General features: G+C 40.9%; 1 protein-coding gene across 39 annotated transcripts in view; it reads left to right on the top strand.

The window, feature by feature from the left end:
* Nucleotides 1–20,572, top strand: part of Rims1 (regulating synaptic membrane exocytosis 1) — a 499,822-nt gene that overhangs the window by 161,214 nt on the left and 318,036 nt on the right. For 29 of the 39 annotated variants that reach the window (XR_015628955.1, NM_052829.4, NM_001398595.2 and 26 more), the window contains 1 exon segment: nucleotides 14,037–14,105. The exons of the other annotated variants lie outside the window; for them this stretch is intronic. Coding sequence is in view for 28 of the 29 variants with exons in the window: in NM_052829.4 (NP_439894.2) it covers nucleotides 14,037–14,105 (69 nt within the window). In the remaining variant the exon portion in view is untranslated. 39 annotated transcript variants of the gene reach the window in all.

Below are 20,572 nucleotides of genomic sequence, written 5' to 3'. Positions count from 1 at the left end.
GCTGATGCAGAGGCCATGGAGGGATGTTTCTTACTGTCATACTTCCCCTGGCTTGCGCAGCTTGCTCTCTTATAGACCACAAGGCTACCAGCCCAGGGATGGCACTACCCACCACGGGCTGGGTCCCTCCCACCTTGATCACTGGTTGAGAAAATGCCTTACAGCTGGATCTCCTGAGGCATCTCCTCAAGGGAGGCTCCTTTCTCTGTGATAGCTCCAGCTCGGGTCAAGTTGACACAGAAAACCAGCTGGGACAACCAACAGCCCGGTAACTACAAATTGCAGCTCTGTCTCGAGGTTGCCTGGGGGGGGGGGCTCAGAAAAGAAAGAAAAATTAAGAGAAAACTTTGTGATCGCATCAATACCTATATGTAAATATCCATAATTATTTTATTCAAAATAAGCAAAATCCAGAGACAGCTGAGCTATCTGCTATGTGGTAAATGAATAAAGGAACTTTAGCACATGTAGTAGACTTCTGATTAGCAATAAAAAGGAGCATGGTATTGATCTGTATCCTCAACAATGGTGAAGTCTCCCCCACAAAACCATTATACTAAGTAAGGCACCTAACTGAAGGGCTACATTCTCTAGGCTCGTGGATACCTAGAACAGGTGAGAGAGAAGACGAGGAATGAGTCGGGACAGGTTCTTAGGGGACAGAAGACATAGTCTGCAGAGGACAGAGGGAGCTAGTAAAAATCCTCTATCACTGTCACCTGATCTTGTAGATGGACTTTACCACCCCACTACAGTTTGCTTCCTCCATTTTATTTACCCACAGCCTGAGAGAAAAAGGAAAGATAATGTCCCTTAGAGTTACCCCAGAGTGTATTCATTATCTTAAAAGCTACATTGTAAGGAAAATGACTTTTTATTTTACTTTAATAGACTAACCAACGCATAATACTTTGTCCCATAGATAAATATGTTACCCAAAATGCATTCAATGTTCTCTGTTTATAAAATATCCTGTAGTGTTATTTTATTAAAATGATTTTGAAGAAATCATAAAATGTAAGAGTTTGAAAGTCTTGCTATATATTGACAAATGCCCCCTCAGAAAGGCTTTTACTGAGTTCTTGAGATGTGTAAAACATGACAGTTTACATGGTTGCAAAGAATGGTGTATATTGTTTAAATGGTATATATTGCTTCTTTTACTGTTACTAATATAAGCATTTTCTAAATATTGATTAACCAGTTTGCAGTTTTTGTGCTTTGGGTATTTGATTATTATTATTATTATTATTATGTCCATGTCCCCCTGCAAATTCATTTTATACTATTTATGTAATGTTTTGTTACATTTATATAAGATCTAAAATGTTTTTTTGAATAAAAAAGTTTCAGGAGAGAGTGTTTTAGTGTGAGAATAATCAAAATAAAAATAGATGACATATCATATATGTAATACACATATTTCATATATATCCTTGAAATTGTCAAGGAAAAACTTGATCCGTGAAAAGAGAAAACATTTATTTGATTTTTTTCATTTTAATCTCGGTATTGTTTTCGTTTACTGAAAACGGATGTTTTCATAGAATATATTCTGATTGTGGCTTCTCCTCTTCCTCTTCCTCTTCCTCCTAGTTCCTATATTTGAAAGCATTAGCTTTGATTAAGAGAACATTTATTCTGTGCAGGAAGGAATACGGAACACTCCATGTGTAAATGGCCAGCTCCTGCTGGTTTTAAGAGACAGGGCAAGGGTGTTAGCTATAAACTGGGCTTCAGGGCAGATTAAAAAGGATTTGTTTGAAAATTTAGATTGAACTCTGAATGTTTAAACTGTAATTTTGCAACATGAGGTTCTAGGTGAGAACATATTGTATTTTTAAAATATTATGCACTAGAACCTGGAGAGATGGCTCAGTGGTTAGAGCACTGAGTACTCTTCCAAAGGATAGGTTTAATTCCCAACACCCACATGGTGGGTTACAACCATCTGTAACTCCAGTCCAGGTAGCGTATGATGCCCTCTGTCAGTCGCTCTTGGCACCAGCTGTGCAAGCAGTGTGCTGAGATCCATGTAGGCAAAACATTCATACCACCTAAAAATAAGAGCTTAATATTCGTTTCAGGCCAATGAATGGTATTCCAACAGATATTCTCCAAACAGTTCTAACAATTTTTCTTATGTGTTTATTTTTCCTGTTTTTGTACACGGCTGGGTTGGATGACTTGAGTCCACAGATATTTTTTTAAAAATTAGAATAATACAAATAAATTACTCAAAAGAGCGCCTTCAGCATTACTTTAGGATATCAACTTTGGAGTCATAAAACTCAAGAAACAAAAGAATTACCAAACCATTTGCTCAAGTGGTCTTAATCACTACGGGAAGACTATGATTTGCAATTCCCCAGAAAGATATATGTATAACCCCAAAGTAGTGTTTTATGATTTATACTGTCCTACATAAAGAAGCAATAGCCCTTTATTACAAGCAAACTTTTAGTTTCCAATTTTAGCCACTCTTGCTTCCCCTCCCCCACCATTGCCTAAATTGATATTCTCTTTCTACATCCCATTGTAACTCCAAGAGTCTTTGTATCAAGTCTTCAGATACCAGCACTGACTAGAACGCGATTTCTGAAAAGGGCCATTGTCAGACTCAACAATTTCCTGTTGAATCTGTAGTAAATTACAGTTCATTTGAAACTTGGTAGACAGACACCTAAATCCTGTGACAGTCTATCCCCCATGGTAGGAATGGGCATCCAGTCTTAGGCATGGCAGTGTCCTAGTGATGATTGACAGTGGGCTCCGTACTAGTACAGAAAGCATCTTGGGGCTAGGAAGGTAGTGCTCAGATAGTTAAAAGCATGAGGACCTGGGTTTGAACCTCAGAATCCAAGTTAAAAGGCCAGGTACGAGGCATCCATACACAATCCAGTCACTGGGGATGAGGAGACAGTGATGTCTGCAAGGCTCACTTGCTGGCTAGTCTATCTACCCTGCTTGGTAGACTCCAGACCAAGGAGAGAGCTTGTATCAAGAAGTGGGTGACTGAAAGATGGCTCGGTAGTCAAGGAAGCTTTTGTTGACAGCAGGAATTTGGATTCCAGACCTAAATTAACTCCAGCTTCTGGTCCTGGAAGCACTGCTCATATGTTCTCATGCACTCACACATACACACATACACATAAATAAAATGTTTAAATGTGTAATATATACAAACATATATGTGTATATATACATATATGTGTATAATACATAAACATACATATATGTATACATACATGTGCACGCACACAGACACGTTTTATATATATATAAATGATAGAATATATATATATGAAAGAATCTGGGGTGACATGATGAGCCACATATCTACCTAAGATTATCCCCTGACTTACATATGCATACATACATGAATGTACATCCAAACATACACACACACACACACACACACACACACACACACACACACACACACCTAAAAAAAATCTGAAAACTAAAAGTACCCTTACTTGACCTTGTAAGTATTTAGTCCTGGAGCAGTGTTTGAGGAGCCTTCCCACCTAAAGGTAATGGATTAGGTTAAGCAGGCTTAGCTTCTGCGGGAATGAAGACATCTAAGGCAGCAGTCACTGAAATGCTATAAACACTCTGAGGTGTTAGCCTCGTTCTGTGCTCACCGTGGCTGTCATCTGAGGTACTGGCAAGTGAGACAGGAAGGACAACCTGTAGCCGCAGTGCAAATGAACGAAGGGCCTACAGGCTCAGTGAGTCAAACTTTTTGTGACATAAGCTTGGTGACCTAACTTCAATCTCCGGGATCCACTTAAAGGTGCAAGGAGAGGGGAAAAAAAATTACTCCACAAAGTTACCTTCTGACCTCCCCATGTTTGCCGTGGCTTGTGTCCTATACATCCATGATGTGTCTTTCCATACATTATTTAAAAAAGGTTAAAATCAAAACCTGGGAAAGGGAGAGGAGGGTGGGCTGCTGCTACAGAAGACCTAGGATGCTCTAGAAGCATAAACAGGCCTCTTCCTGTACCTGCCTTAGAGCTACACGGTGGGAGGATGTGGCGGCAGAGAATAAGCCACGGACAGGGGATCCAGAATGAAGATGAAGGATTTAGGAAGTAAGAGCATGTTAAGTACCAACAACTTAAATTGCATACGGAACACGCACACGCATGCATGCACACACACAGGCATGCACACACACACATACACACACAAACACCAACACACACATACACAAATACACTCAAAGACACACACACACGCACACACATACACACACAAACACACACACACATACACCAACACACACACACATACACAAATACACTCAAAGACACACACGCACACACATACACACACAAACACACACACATACACCAACACACACACATACACAAATACACTCAAAGACACACATACACATACACAAATACACACACACACACACACACACACACACACACACACACACGCCAGAAATCTGCTTGATGAGGAAGAGAGGTAGGCGATGAAAGGAAGAAGGGAAAGGAGAAAGAGAATGATCGATTTTTCAAATGTTTATCAGCCAATAGGAATCAGCCTCGCCAGCCTAGTGTCTGTTTCCTGGAATGTCCCCTTTCTGACAGTTTGATATAAGATAGACAGGACCTTATTACAGTCACAGCTGCAGCATCTCATAACAATTTATTTGAATACAGTGCAGTTAAAGAGTAGCAAGCCAGTGGGCATTCTAAGTCGCATTAGGAAGTCAGGAAGTGGCTGTCTTTATGGATACAAGGATAGCTGTAGCAAGCTAAGCGCTGAAGAGTGGGCCCCTGAGTTTCTTATGTTCATGCAACAGTGGGGCATAGGATGGAGTTGACTACAGGACTAATGAAAATATGTTGGTAGTTTACTCACTCTCTGGTATGTTTGCTGAAGATGTATAGTCTTTGGTTTTTTTTGTGGGGGGCGGGGAGGGGTGAGGAAAGTTGAAGAGGAATATTAAAGGCTAATGAAGGACAGGGAATATGTGAAGTCATAAATTCTCAGGACTCTCATGGTGGATCTTTGGGAATTTTAGCCATTTCTTCTACTCCTGTAGCTTCACTTGTGGAGAGAATGCTTGCTTCCAGTTTGGGATATTAGATCAGGTTCCACAAATGATGGGTGGGCATACAATGCTCTTGTGTCAGTCACCCTGTTAGTTTAGCATTTGTATCTAAGTGAGGACTCCAGGCTAAAGGCATGCTCACAAAACAAAGAGGAATCCTGTCGCTTTGCTTCCCCAAAACTTAGAGGATCATTTGGGGAAAAGGACACATGAGTGTACTTAAAGATTAAGTGCTGATAAAGACTTTGCAAAATTCCTATTGGTTTACCCAGAGATGGTCTAGAGTACAGTTTTGTGTAATGGCTAGGCCTGCCTTCCTCCCTCCCTCCCTCCCTCCCTCCCTCCCTCCCTCCCTCCCTCCCTTCCTCCCTTCCTTCTTTTCTTCCTTCCTTTTGTTAAGAATCTGCTTTGGTTGAGACGTTTCAAATCACAAGAATAAGACCTCACATTATTGTTTCATGTCAAAACTACCTTCCTGAGACTGATGAACTCTGCTGTTGTGAGTCCATCTCTCATTTGTAAGACTGCCCAAATGTAAGCTGGACAGGGATGACCTCAACAGGCCTTCCAAAGTGGGTGGAGGGAAAAGCTCAGGAGGTCTGGACCCTGCACAACGAACTAAAGGCAACTGAGAATAATTAGGACTGGGAACTTTGGTCTTCAGAGAAGAGCAAGACAATGGGTTGTTCAGTGCCCATTGGCCATCCTTGAAAATATACATGCAAATAATAGTATATGGACTGAGAAATTTCTATTTAGGAATATATATATGCACATGAATATACATATGTTAATGCAAGGAGAGTCCGTGAATTTGAAAGAGAGCTGGGAGAGGTATATGGGAGGGTTTTGGGGAAGAAAGGAAAGGGAGAAATTAGATTTATATAATTATATATTAGATATATATAATAGATATATTAATGTGTGTGTGATTGATACATGATATGTGTATATATAGATATAGACGGATAGATGATAGATTGATCTAATTATATATATGAGAGATATATAGATAATAGATAGATTGATTGATCTAATTATATATGAGACATAGATGAGAGAGAGAGACATAGATGAGAGAGAGAGAGAGAGAGAGAGAGAGAGAGAGAGAGAGAGAGAGAGAGAGACACCTTTTGGCTACTGATCTGCCTCCCTAGTGTAGAGACCTGTGGTCCAGATCTGCTGTCTAGAGTATGGACCTATGACTGGTACAGCACTCACTTGCACACTCTTGCCATATCGCTTCTTCCATATTGCTTCGTCACTCTGATGCAGGGCTAAGGTAGGGTAGAGAAAAGAGTCTTCTGTGGCATCCAGGTTATGGCTGACTGCGTTAGGGATTCTTCCTTGGTTCTTTTACCCACACCGAGCAACATTTAGCTCCCTCTGGGGGTAAAGGCCAGCTGTCTTCTCCTGGGACTTTGATAGCAGCTGGTTAGAAGGCTCTAGTTCTCAAGCATCTGACATCTTCAATGAGCTTGCCTATGACATATCTATCTTCTTCCCAAACACTGGAATGCACTCACCAGCACTTGTTTTACTGCCCATTTCTCCAGTGACAATGGGATTAGGCCATCCTCTGTTTGGGATGAGGTTTACCTATGTAGTGTAGGCTAGCCTTGAACTGTCTTGCCCTTAACTTCCCAAAATACCATGAGTATAGCTATCTACTAGTATTCAGTCTACTGAGACGTTCATCTGTCCCTAGGTGGATAGAATTGTCAGGCCCACTCATCTAATGGGAAGTGAAGGTAAGAAACATCTCCTGGACATCCCTACTTCCTCTGAAGTCTCTTCCTACCGGGACCCTCTTCTTTCTTCACTACCTTACTCTGACAAAGGCCAGACATCTTTTGTATTTATGAGTAGAGAGAATAGTACCTGCTTTGGCCTTGGCCTTGGTTATTTTAGTTTTCGTGGTTATTTTTGTTGTTGTTTTGATTTGTGCTTTTTTCCCCTCAACGCAGTATCCTTGCGATGTGTTCAACCCTGAGGAATGAATGAAGACTAGCACATCACCTTTCCTGCAGTGCTGAAATTCATTGTGGGTTTGGAAATAATGGTGTGTAACTCCTTTGAAACAGAGGCCGAGAGAAGTTAAGACACTTGTCCAAGATCACTCAGTATTAAGTGGCAGAGCCCAAATTTAAATCTAGGTAGGCTCATGACAAATGCCTCTCAGCCCTGCATATATGAATATATATTATATATTGCCTACCTTCCAGGCCGTTAGAATCTACAGTCCTGTCAATAACCCCAAGTTATTACTTACTACTTACTAAATTTCATCTGGGCTGCTCTTAACTTTAACTGGGCAGTTCCCGGGGACACGCTCTTGGTTCTTAACTCAAGGCTGCTGCTCCTTCCTCCTCCTGAACCTTCTTCTTCCTTACCCGACCCCAAGCCCAGGAAACCTAACCCCCACCTGTCTCTCCCAGCTGTTGGCTGTTGGCAGCGATAACTTGGGGGGATTCGCCCCTGTCTCTTATGCATGGTAAGATGCCGTATTGTGATTTGTGGTTCTTAAGGCAAGTAAACGAGGTGCCTAGCTATTGTTTGTGGAAGGAGGGTCTTAAGACATTAAGGTTATGGATTTTTGAGACTAAGCCCTAGGAAAATGCTTATACAGAGTGGAACTGAAGCTTACAGTGCTGTGCGTCTCATTAAAGCTTGAAATCTGCTATAAAAGAGGAACGAGCTTTTACCCTAGGGATGGCAAGAGTCCAGGTTTATAATCTATCTAAATAAAAAGTTTATTGGAACATATAATCGTTTTCATCAGCTCAGCTCTTGAGAACTAATTAGCCAAAGATTGGTTAAGTTTGTAAAGTATTTCATAAGTTAGAGACCACTGGGCTATTTATTCAGGGTAGTATATTACATGGTTAGTGGGATTTTTTTTAATGATGCTAACATATTAGAGTACATATAAGAAAGGCGTAAACAAATTAATAAATTTGTGTTCTTTCGCAAGCCATAGTAAATCTCCCAGAATGCAAACCTATTTGTTGGTGAGGTAGAGGTGTGCTAGTTGAACTTCACATTGCTAAAGTTACATTGAATTGTCTTAATTATACAACAAAAATGGCCACAGACCCACTTGAGATACTAGTGTTGGCAGTAGAAAAGCCAAGTGAAAGTTGTTCTAGCTTGTAGAGGGCTGCTAAGAGATATAACAGCAATCATAGAAGAACCATAGGCCATAGCATGCCCCCAAAGGCCAAAGGCTGACTTCTTACCTATGACTTTCAAAGTACGAGTGCCTCTCTAGGGAACTTAGAATTAATGCTGTGTTGTCTTATAGGTACACATTGCCATGTGTATTCACAGCATTGATAAAACCCTTAGAACCACCACCTGCGTGCTGAAAGTTGCCTGAAATTTTATCCTTGAAATCATCTAAAATATAACTGATTATGTTAGCAAACGAAACAATCGTTGTTTTACTGCTTTCTAAAGGGTGAGAAAGAGACAGTGTGTGTGTGTGTGTGTGTGTGTGTGTGTGTGTGTGTGTGTGTGTGTACATGGTTGCAAACATCTGTAACTGTAAACTCTACACTCAGGCAGGCAGAGACAAGAGGCCCCATCAGTCTACATAACGAAATCCAGGCAGGCCAGATTTCTAAATAAAAAGACCCTGTCTCAAACAAAACAAAACAAAACCTCTCCCCAATGAAAGAGAGTATCACAGAGAGCTTTGTGTCCATTACATCAGATTAGCACCAGTGACAGAGGAAAAGAGGTAATTGCAGTCAAGTCTAGTTTTGTGAACAGTTGTGTGAAGGATTACTTCTAGGCAGCTCCACCACTGGAAGGACATTCTCCCAGAGCCTCTTTGAGGAAGGGTTCCGATGAGCTCCCAGCAGTCTTTATCTGTAGGCTTCACTCCTATAGGGAGAGCGAGGGAGAGAGGAAGGGAGGGAGGACATAAGGAAGAGGGGGAGGGAAGAAATACGTAAATAGTAGAGAGGATAATAGAGAAAAAAATCAGGATCAATAGGCCCTTGATTTTTTAGAGGGACTATTACTTTTTACGAATGACCCCAAAACCCAGTTATATAGAATTTCATAGGCAGAAATTTGAATTCTTTTGTAACAAGAGAAGCTGGGCAAGAATGAGGATTACAGTGAGCTATCAAGCCTTTGCCAATAATTCACACTGCTCTTGGTGTCCCTCACGTTGGCTTGGTTTTGCTCGCAAGGACAGGTAGTCTTTGACAAAACTCCCCCTGAAAAATGTCTTAGGGGAGGAAGGGTTTATTTTAGCTCACAATTCCTGGTGACTGTCCATCCCTTCATGGAAGGAACAGGAGGAGAGGCTGAAAGAACTGGTTATATTACATCTTCTGTCAGAAGAGGGCAAGAAGCACATGCTTGGCAATAATTAGCTAGCTCCTCCATTTCCATCAGCCTCAGGGCCTAGCCTGCTCAGGAAATGGTGTCACTCTTGCTAGGCTGAGACTTCCCACACCCATCAATATAGTCTACCTGTAGACAAACCTGATCTACACAGCCCCTCATTGAGACTCTTCCCAGGTGATTGCGCCCTAGCGACAATTAAAATTAAGCATTGCAGGAGGTATGCAGTCAATGATGTCCCTTTGGCCACATCTTATTCATTGGGAAGAACAAATGCATTTTAGAAGTTTCCATTTTTACTTGAATGGCTAGCGCTGTATGAGAGAGGGACACATAGAGATCTAAGAAAGCTTCACCGTTTTTTGAGTTTATGTTTTTATTTATTTACTTGTTTACATTGCTGTGTGTGTCTGTGTGTGTGTCTATGTGTATCTGTGTGTGTCTATGTGTATCTCTGTGTGTATGTATGTGTATGTGTGTGTGTGTAGACGTGTGTGTGTCGGTGTGTGTGTTTGTGTCTCTGTGAGTATGTATTTGAGTGTGTGTGTGTGTCTGTCTGTCTGTGTGTCTGTCTCTCTGCGTATATGTGTGCATGTGTATGTCTCTCTGTGTTAATATGTGTATGTGTCTGTGTATGTATGTGTGTGTAGAGGTATGTCTCTGTGTAGAGGCGTGTGTGTGTGTGTGTAGAGGTGTGTGTGTGTGTAGAGGTGTGTGTGTATGTGTGTGTAGAGGTATGTCTGTGTGTGTAGAGGTATGTGTGTGTGTGTAGAGGTGTGTGTGTGTTTGTAGAGGTGTGTGTGTATGTGTGTGTGTGTAGAGGTGTGTGTGTAGAGGTGTATGTGTATGTGTGTGTGTGTGTGTAGAGGTATGTGTGTGTATATGTGTGTGTGAATATGTCTGTGTGTGTAGAGGTATGTGTGTGTGTGTGTGTGTGTGTGTGTGTGTGTGTAGAGGTGTGTGGGTGCATTGTGAACTCAGTAACTAGTTCTTGTTCTCCATTTTGTTGAGACAGTGTTCCTCTTGCTGTTCTGTTGCCATATGGTATGCTAGTTCATACCAGTTTAACCTTGAGCTTCCTCCTGGAGTTGCTTCTGACTGCACAGCCTACATCACCATAGTAGTGCCAGAACTATAGGCAAGAACCATGTCGTCTATCGCTCTGCATTAGGTTCAGTGATCCAAGTTGGTCCTGTTTATCTGTCAAGTGCTTGTCCCTGCTGAGACCTCTCGCTGGCTCTTTATTAAGCACTTTATTCAGTTGGTTATTTACTTCTTATTTTATTTTTATGGTAAATTGTAATCCATCCACATAAAATATTTCGTATCAGATTTTTAAAGTAATGTAGTTCCTTTTAGTGTTTTTCATTATAATTCTTTGATCTCATGCACACAGTTAGGAGAATTTTGGTAGTTTTCATCTTCCATTGTCTTTTCTTGAATCAGGAAATCTTCTTTTGAATCAGGAAATAAATTAAGACTGATGAAAAGTTGTAGTCAAACGTCAGATTGAGTAGTGATGTGTGTGTGTGTGTGTGTGTGTGTGTGTCAGAGTTTGTGAATATGGGTCAGTATGTATGTCTCAGTGTGTTTGCATGTGTATGAGTGATGAATAATACGTTTATCACATTCTGTAAATATAGTCAAGAAATAATGAATAACGAATTATTTCAATGAGTACTAAATCCAGTCTTCTCATTTTAGAGGTGGGTGTGAGAACTGAAAAATTCACAGAGGTCTTAGGACTCAAGTTCATGTGACTGTTAAGGAAATTCTCTTCCTCCCCCATGCCTCCAGTAAATATACTGGCTTGTTTTTTAATAAGAATCAGTTCTGTGCAAGTCACATGCCTGGGTATTCCTTATACATTAAATTCTCGCAAGGTTCTCATGAGAAAGAATCCTTTTCAGAGATTAAGTCAAAACAGCTCAGGGATGTAACTTATCGTGTCCAAAGTTACAGTTTGTGCTTTCCACAATTGTCAGGAGAGATTTTTGAGAGTAATAATAGTGATAATAATAGTAATTAGTAATAATAACTAACAGTAGTTCACCATGTGCATTATCATGTATAATTGAGCTTCTTTGGCTTTTCTCTCTCAAACTGGAAGTAAAATGACTTTTTCCTTTCAATTTATTATTTTTTGTTGTTGTTTTTTAGATTATACTTACATCAATTCCCTTTTTTCTGCCCCAGCATTTTCATCCTTGGTTTCTTTTAAATTCATGGCCTTCTTAAAAATTAACTGTGTGTGTGTCTACACCTGTGTGTGTATGTGTGTATGTGTGAGTGTGTTTTACGTATATAATGTTATATGTATATAATTATAATATATACATGCAACATACATATATATGTAATTCACATAATATATACATTTAATATATGTGTGTATACATATATTTATAATATATGTATACATATTAAATATAAATTAAATATAATCTACTCAATCTCTATAGTGTTATTTGTATAAACATTTAAGGGCTGACCCTTTGGTATTAGATAACAGGTTGGTGGGCCTCCCTGAGTTAAATCACTTCTCTCCACTCAGCATTCCTTTGTTATCTGCAATTCTTTGATAGGGTTGATGCCAGGTGGTCTTTCCCCATTCCACTCTGCAATTATGACTTTGAGAAATGAATGTTTGTTTCTCCTATAGACTCTATCCTACTGTGCTCTGATTACAAAGGCGGCAATCATGTCAAGGAAAGAATGCATATTTTAATTTTGAATTTTAATATTTACTTCGTATGTTTACACTTGCAAAATTATATGAATTGGCTTATAAGTGATACATAGCAAAAGCCAAGAAAGTTAAGAAGTCCAGAGATAGCCCAGGCATGGTGGCAGTTGCCTTTAATCCCAACACTCAGGAGACAGAGGCAAGAGAATCTCTGTGAGTTTGAGACCAGTCTGTTCTCCATAGCTAGTTCTAGGACATCCAGAGCTTCATAGAGAGATCCTGTCCAAAATGGGAAAAAGGAAAGTAAATAAATATCTTAAGAGCCCAGAGAAGTCAAAGTATCCTAAGTTTAATAGATACTTTGATTTTTATAGATATAGTCTCAAATTATTCTTACGTTGAGCTATACATAGTCTATATATCTAACATTGCTCTCAGGTTTATGGCAGCAAAACAAGGAAATACAATTAAAAAATCGGCATTATGACGGTTTGTAACAAAATCTTACAAAGTAAACTGCAAACATTTTTTTTTCTTTTTCACTTTTTGCAAACATTTTTCTAATGCTTGATTTAAGAAGACCTTTTCAGACACATGGAGTGCAGTCCTCACAGCTGACAGATTTCATTTAGCGTGAAGTCACTTATTGTTGAGTCTCCAAAAATACCATAAATGAACCAAATAGAACAAGCTGGGGCCACCCATGCAAAGGAGACTCAGTATATTACAGCCCTGTTAATTTGTTAACAGTTTTTAGGTGCAGTAAACTCAGACTCTTTGGCATGTAATTGCTATGGAGATAACCGTATCTTGTAAACACTAAAGATTCCAAGGTTGTATAGTTTTTTAGGCAATCAAGTATACTTATTTTTATATCTTTCATATATATATATATATATATATATATATATACACATACATATATACATACACACACACACACACACACACACACACACACACACACACACACACACACACACATATATGAAAAAAGAAAAGTAGCAACAGCAAACACCAAAAGCCAACAGAGACTGTTTCTTGCCAATTGGAGACAAGGTTACCCTGGGTGGATATAGTTTTTCTTTGCAGGCAGAGAAGACAGTAGTGGCTGTTCCCTGTGTAGAAGGCTACATTTGTATCTTTGCTTGTGCAGAGACACGTCACTTGCAAAGTGCTGTAGAAAACAAAGAAGCGTTTCTTCCAAACACGTTTCTCATGACCTCATAGGCTAATAAGAAACTGACTGGGTTCCTGTGTTACTGAATATGAAGCTCATAGGGGAACATCCTGATATATTCATTCATTCATTCATTCATTCATTCATTCATTCATTCTCTCTCCTTCCCTTTTTTTATCTTTCTCTCTTGTTGTTAAATGCTAGGCTGCTCATGGTGACTCACAACCTGTAATCCTATTATTCAAGAGGCTGAGGCAGGAGGATCCTTATAAACTTGAGGCCAGTTTGGGAAAAGTAGTGAGTTCCAGCCCCTCCTGGGCTTAAGAGTGAGTTCCTGTCTCAATAAACAAACAAACAAAAACACATATCAATGAAGTTGTGCTCTTACAGATTTTGCACAGACTTTACCGCATGGCTCCTGGTTTTCTTCTTCATTTCTTTCTCTTTGGAAACTTCTCATTCCTCACTTTTGGAACTGCCAGACTGGCTTACAAAAGACTCAGCCAAGCCAGGCTGTTACACCAATTTTTTTTTCAGATTAGACCTTTGCCTTCTTCATCATCAAAATAAAACAGGGACTCAGAGATTGCAGATGGGAAACGTGGACGTGACAAGTGTCTTGCTTACCCGCTCGGCTGCACAGAGCTGAGCTATCTTAAAGCCCTGCTTGGATAAGCCTGACAACTGCTTACCTCCAACTGACTGAGTCTGTCTTCTTCTCCCTTCCCTTGCAGGAACATTTTCAGATGTGTCTGTGTTCCCAGAAAGCCAAGCAGCGAAGAGGGAGGCCCAGAAAGAGACTGGTATTTCCTCTCCTTCCTGCTTTGGTCTGCTTTTTGTTTTGTTTTTGTTTGGTTGGTTTTTTTGTTTTTTTGCTTTTTGTTGGTTTTTTTTCGTTTTCTTTAAGTTCTGTTTGCTCCCAAAAGACCTCTTGGATGACTGCCCACAGAACAGCAGCCCCATTCAGAGGTGTCCTATGTGTCTCGTGTCTTCCCAAAGCTTCCCCGGCCTTGCAGATATACAGTTATGACAAACACAGAGCCATCAGAATGTTGTTTCGCCTTATAAAATACATTGAAACATCACACTTTGGCCAGAAAATACTTATTAAAGCATCGCCACTGCTCACAAATCCCATCATATGCACTGAGATGTTTACATTATCAAAACTGCCCAGAGGAGGAACACAGCCTCCCGAGTGTTTAAAGGCTCACACTTGAGCTAATAATTTTATTGCCTATTCAAATTTCGTAATTGTGTCAGTGAAAGGAAGCCTCATTCTGAACAGGCTTCCTACCCCCGCTGTATTCTTAACTTACTAGTTCTAATTCTAAGTGCATGGATACCACTGGGGGGGCAGGGGTGTGATATATATATATATATATATATATATATATATATATATATATATATATATATACTCATACATATATATACACATAAATATATATGTGGCACATAAGGTGGCATGGTTTCATTAGTTTATTTTATACAGAATATATATTTCATAATTTTACCCAAGTGTGGCATGTTTCTACTGTGTGTTTAAAACACTTCCGAGTCATATTGGTTCAGAATTGTCAAACAAAGTGCATTAAAAACTAACATTGATTTAGCAGAGGGAAAACAGGATAAACATAATAAGGCCTCTGCCCAGTTGGAAGCTTTGTTAAACCGTCCCCAAATTCGTCCAGTATTATTAATGGTGATCCTGTTGCAAATAGGCAGCCCCACTCTCTGAGACACTCAATGAGATGATCCGTTTGGATAAACTCCTGCTTACGGGTCAGTCTTAGCTTCCCTTGACCCAGTAGAGCATGTCTGCTTGCTCTCTGGCCTCCAGCAAGGCTCCTCCTTACGCAGTTTCCTGGCCTTGAGTCCATGCACTAGATGCTATTCAGTGTGGCTTCACTCTGTGCCTTGATTAAACCTGTGGCTGCGAGTGAGGGTGGGTGCCCCACCTAGGACACCTGAGCCTCCCACAGTGCCTCATCAGCTCTGACCAGGTCTTCAAGGCCTGCTCGATCTGGTTGCTGCATGATTTTTCACTTTCTTTTCTGTTCCGTCCCACTGGGGACCACCATTTAAGGCAAGCAGGGCTGCTCGTTAGTGGATACTGCGTGTGCTTTTTACAAATCTTTACTTTATGCTGCTTCTCCCTCCAAATCCCTGCCGTGCTCACGCGTGAACACCATCCCCCCCTTTTTACTTTGATGTGTTTGTCAACGATGTCTTCTCTGAACAGCGAAGTTAGTAATGGTTCTTCTCTCTTTTGAAATGATAACTCCGATTTTCAGACGTCCAAGTATGTATTATGTTATATTGGAATGGTATGTGAACAAAGATTATTCAGCCTGCAGGATGTCTGAGTCTGGTTTACTTTGAATCCCAAGTATTCTTGGCACAATTCCTTAAACCTATTATCCAGTAAGTAATTATTCAGTGAATGATAAAATTCCCCTCCTTGTTCCAAGTGCATGATGTAACTAACATCTCCTGGGGGATACAGATGTTGGTGTTTACATGTTTTGTTTTAGTTAAGCACATAATGGATGTATTTAAAAATCTAGATCTTGGAAGGCATATGCTTATACAGAACCCTATAATATTTTGTATAATTTAATATCTGACTTTCCAATTTAATCTTTTTTTTCCCCTTCACAATCACACTGTGTAACTTTAGCTTGGTTCTTAAGAATTCTCACTGCTTATAAAAATGAAAACTGGGCTCAGTGGTTAAGATCACTGTCTGCTCTTCCAGAGGTCCTGAGTTCAATTCCCAGCAACCTCATGGTGGCTCACAACCATCTGTAATGGGATCGGTTGCCCTCGTCTGATGTGTCTGAAGAGAGCCACAGTGTACTCCCATACATAAAATAAATAAATCTTAAACACATGTGACTTTAGAAACAAATGAAAACCTCCTCAAAGTGAGCTCTGCAATACATGTGCTTTATTTTTATCAACCTTTAAAAAAGTATCACGTGCAAGCTTCAAGAACAGTTGTTTCTTCCAAACCATAAGGAAGTAGTGAAAAGGATAAACAGGAGGCTTGCCTGGAAAATTGCAGCGCACAGGAAGGAGTCTTTAAGACTACAAGAAAATCTTAGTTCCACACTTCTTACCATGGCCGCTGCTCATGGTGTCCACAGCGAAGGTGCATTTGTACTTAGCAATACTGCATTTGATGTATGATCTTACGGTGGGAATGGAGCCTTGGTAGAACCGTTGCTCAGCACGTGTGATGCTTTGGGTTTCATACCCAGCATTGCCAAATAAATTTGTAAGTATGGGTTGGCGGCTTCTTACATCCATGGGACAGAAGAAGGAGGTAGTGATACCACTCAGAGTGGCCACTAGCTCAGCTGCGCCCTACAGCCAGCTCTGCATCTCAACCTCTTCTCTCTCCTCTTCTCATGGTTGGGTCTGGATGCAGCTAAATCGGTGGCGGGAGCTCCCAGGGTAACCCTTCGCTCCTGGATGCTCCTCTCATTTTCCTGCAAATCAGTTGGAGCATTTCGGACAGAGTAGCAAACGGCAGGATGGAAAATCGCCAGGAGGACTTAGTACACACATTCATCAACTTCAAGTCAGACTATTTTTCTCTTCTCCTTTAATATTTTAAGTGTATTACCCGTAATTCTAGAACAGACTTGCAATACAATAACGTCTTTGTTCCCCCCCCGCCCCCTGCTGGAGGGAATCTTTAATTGTTTTTAAAGGCAAAAAACAATCGCGTTCTTATAAATATATTCATTAAAATGTGCATAAATATAGTTGCTCAGGAAGGCTGTGTCAGCAGAAGCTGTAGCTGTGACTTGTACGTGAGCTCTACTCGGAGCAGGGGCATCGGTCTGAGGTTGGTGCTTTAAATCTCCCAACACATTATCACAGTAGAGCGGCTGCTCGCAGCAAGCGGTACTTAAAAGTTACGTTCTTACCCCCTTTAAAAACACACACGAAAACATTTGTCCGCTTGGGTGCTTCCGTATCTTAATGATATTCCTTATTTTATTTCAAAAAGTAAAAGAGCAGAGAAGTGGTTCTGGGCCTGCAGCACATCAGCAGATCGACCTTTCCCGTGCATTAGCATCTTTGATTAGTCTGAATTTGTTTATTTACCTGTTTGCATGCAACCAATCCTCAGAGCCTTTGCCTTTTATTTTTTATTTTTTAATTCACTGTCTTAGCTTTCCTTGAGCTACTACCCCATCCTTTCCAAAACCACAGAGACCGCTCGGCTACTTATCAGGAGTATTAAAAAAAATGGTAACAAGGCTGGAGAGACGCCTCAGCAGTTAAGAGCACTGGCTGATCTCCCAGAGGACCCAGGAATGAATATAAGAACCCACGTGGCCACATACAACGCTCTGTGACTACAGTCCCAAGGGGTCCGATGCCCTCTTCTGGCTCCTTTGGGTACTAGGCATTCATGGGGTACACAGACGTTTATGCGGGCAAACACACACATAAAAGAATAAAGTAAATGTACAGCCACCAAACTAGATAAAATGGAGGAAGCAAAGAAGTGCAGGCCGGCAGGAACCGGATGTCGATCTCTCCTGAGAGACACAGCCAGAATACAGCAAATACATAGGCGAATGCCAGTAGCAAACCACTGAACTGAGAACAGGAACCCCATTGGAGGAATCAGAGAAAGGACTGAAAGAGCTGAAGGGGCTCGAGACCCCATATGAACAACAATGCCAACCAACCAGAGCGTCCAGGGACTAAGCCACTACCCAAAGACTATACATGGACTGACCCTGGGCTCCAACCTCATAGGTAGCAATGAATATCCTAGTAAGGGAAGCCCTTGGTCCTGCCAAGACTGAACCCCCAGTGAACATGATTGTTGGGGGGAGGGCGGTAATGGGGGGAGGATGGGGAGGGGAACACCCATATAGAAGGGGAGGAGCAGGGGTTAGGGGGATGTTGGCCCTGGCCCGGAAACTGGGAAAGGGAATAACAATTGAAATGTAAATAAGAAATACCCAAGTTAATAAAGATGGAGGAGGAAAAAAAAAGAATAAAGTAAAATTTAAAACACAGAAAATAGCAGGATGGTCATTATTTCTTTTAAAAGGATCTCAGACATATTTGGAAAAGAATATTTCTTAGTCACATGGGAATCTGAAATAAAAGACCAAGTACATTCAGACATGGTGCTATCTTAGTATAATCCCGGTATCATGGGAGCAGAAGGATTGCAGAAGGAAGAAGAGGAAGGGGAGGAGGAGGAGGAGGAGGAAGAGGGGAGGAGGAGGAGTAAAGTGGCTCAAGTACAGTTAGTTTATTAGAAAAGCATGGAAAGTGTGAGAGAGATGATAAGGATACAGCTTTTTAAATGAGAAAGGGGCAAGCCTTATAGTATAGCAACTATAAGCAACAGTAAATCATTGATTCATGTCCTACAGCCTGGAGTCAGAAATGAAGGCAGCAGCAGCGTGCTCCAGTGAAGACTCTAGGCAGACTGTTCCACATCAGGTTTCTAGCTTGTTAGCCCCATCTTCCCCTGGCCTTGGAGATGGAGCTCTCAAACCCTCTGCCCTCACAAAACCCTATGCGTATTCACACCATCTTCATTCTGTATGGGTCGCCGCTGTGGCTAAATTTATCCCCCCCCCCATTTAAAAGTCACGATGGATTAAAATCCTCTCTGGCAATCTCAGTTTAACTTGACTACCAAGACTGTGCTTTCAAGGAATATTCTACTTGGTACTGTGGGTTAGAATTCCAGCATGGAATTCTTTGAGAGTCCCAATACAATGTATAGGAACCAGTCGGACAGGAGGGCAAAGCCCAAGATAGTTAATTCTAGCTTAAAAGCAAACGAACTAACGAACAACACACTGGGACAAGAGTAAAACCCACTCCACAGTTATTTCCCTGAAACAGAAAGCCTGTAGGAGGGTGTACTTATAAACTCCCACTAGTCATGGCGGAGGGAATAGTGATTCCCTTACTTCATCACTGTTCTGAACTTCAGGTAAACAGTCTTCAGTGGATAGAGAAAGCCGTGAGACCAAGACCTGCAAAGTGGTAGAAACTGGAAACTTTGGGCCACGTTGGGTTTAAGGAAGGAAACATGGAAAAGATGAAAGCCGCATCATGATAATCCTTTGAACAGTCTGTCCGTGAGACCACGAGTGTAACCCAGTGCTGAAGAAACACAAGGCAGGTTAGAAACCAAGCGCAGGTTTGAGCCGGAGAGGCGGTTCAGTAGTTAAGAGCATTTGCTGCTCCTGGAGAGGTGAAGGGTCCAGCCCTGAAGTTGGGGCTCTCACTAGAGACTCCAGCTCTCTTCTAGCCTTCATAGGCACGGCGCACATGTGCACATCCAGATACACACAAACACAAAGAGAAGGGAAACAGAAGAGTGGGTATTAAGCAGACTACACTTTGGAAGACGTTCAGGAGCAGATGACTGTGACCATCACATACGCTGAGAGAGGAAGTGGTAAGGACCAGGGTCTGCAGAAGGTGAGGTGAGCTTTGCCTATAAGGGATAAGAGAGGAGACCTTTCACTTTTAAAGTGGAGAAGAGAAGTTCTTTTAGATTGTGTGAAAAATCTATGTTTTTAATGTGTACTTTTATAACTCAGCCACTGATTGCTTCTCATACCCTCTCTGTATTCATTTTCATTGGTCTTATTTGTAAAGACTAACATCAGAATGGGTTTCCCATAAGCACTGTATCAAATACCAAAGAAAGGAAATTTTGTTTTCTTGGAGATTCTGATTACTTATATAGAAACGAATAAGGGTGTGTGTATTTTAAAAGATGTTGTTTTCAAACATGGTCTCATTCTGCGATTGGAACCATAACATAGGACATTTTAAAAGGACCTCAGTTAACCCATACCTTCCAGTCATTTTGAATGCATCACCCTCTCAGATGTAAAGCACACAACACCATTATGAAACCTCTACATTTTATCCCTTTTCAGCTCCAATTCTAAGCACCAAAGCTCATGTAAATCTGTATGTGACAGGGCTTGAGATTTAAATCATCTTGAAGCAATACTCCTTCTCATTGTTTCTGTCCCCTCTATAGGTACTAGTGTGCCAGCCTGAATATCCTCCCACTCCTTGAACTCTCTGTAGCTTTTGTCTTTTGCAAAGTCTTCTCTGGGCACTCTTCATCTTCTAGACTCCTTCCTCAAGCAACTGTCAATGTGGTATTTCCTCTCATGCAATCTTTCATGGGCCCTCTCTCTTGCCTATTCTTTAAGGCCAGCGTGATTTCACTCTGATGGCAGAAGCCACA

The sequence above is a fragment of the Rattus norvegicus genome, chromosome 9 (genome assembly GCF_021556685.1).
Source record: "Rattus norvegicus strain SHRSP/BbbUtx chromosome 9, alternate assembly SHRSP_T2T, whole genome shotgun sequence".
NCBI classification, from domain to species: domain Eukaryota; kingdom Metazoa; phylum Chordata; class Mammalia; order Rodentia; family Muridae; genus Rattus; species Rattus norvegicus.
This window is presented reverse-complemented; position numbering and strand designations above follow the sequence as displayed.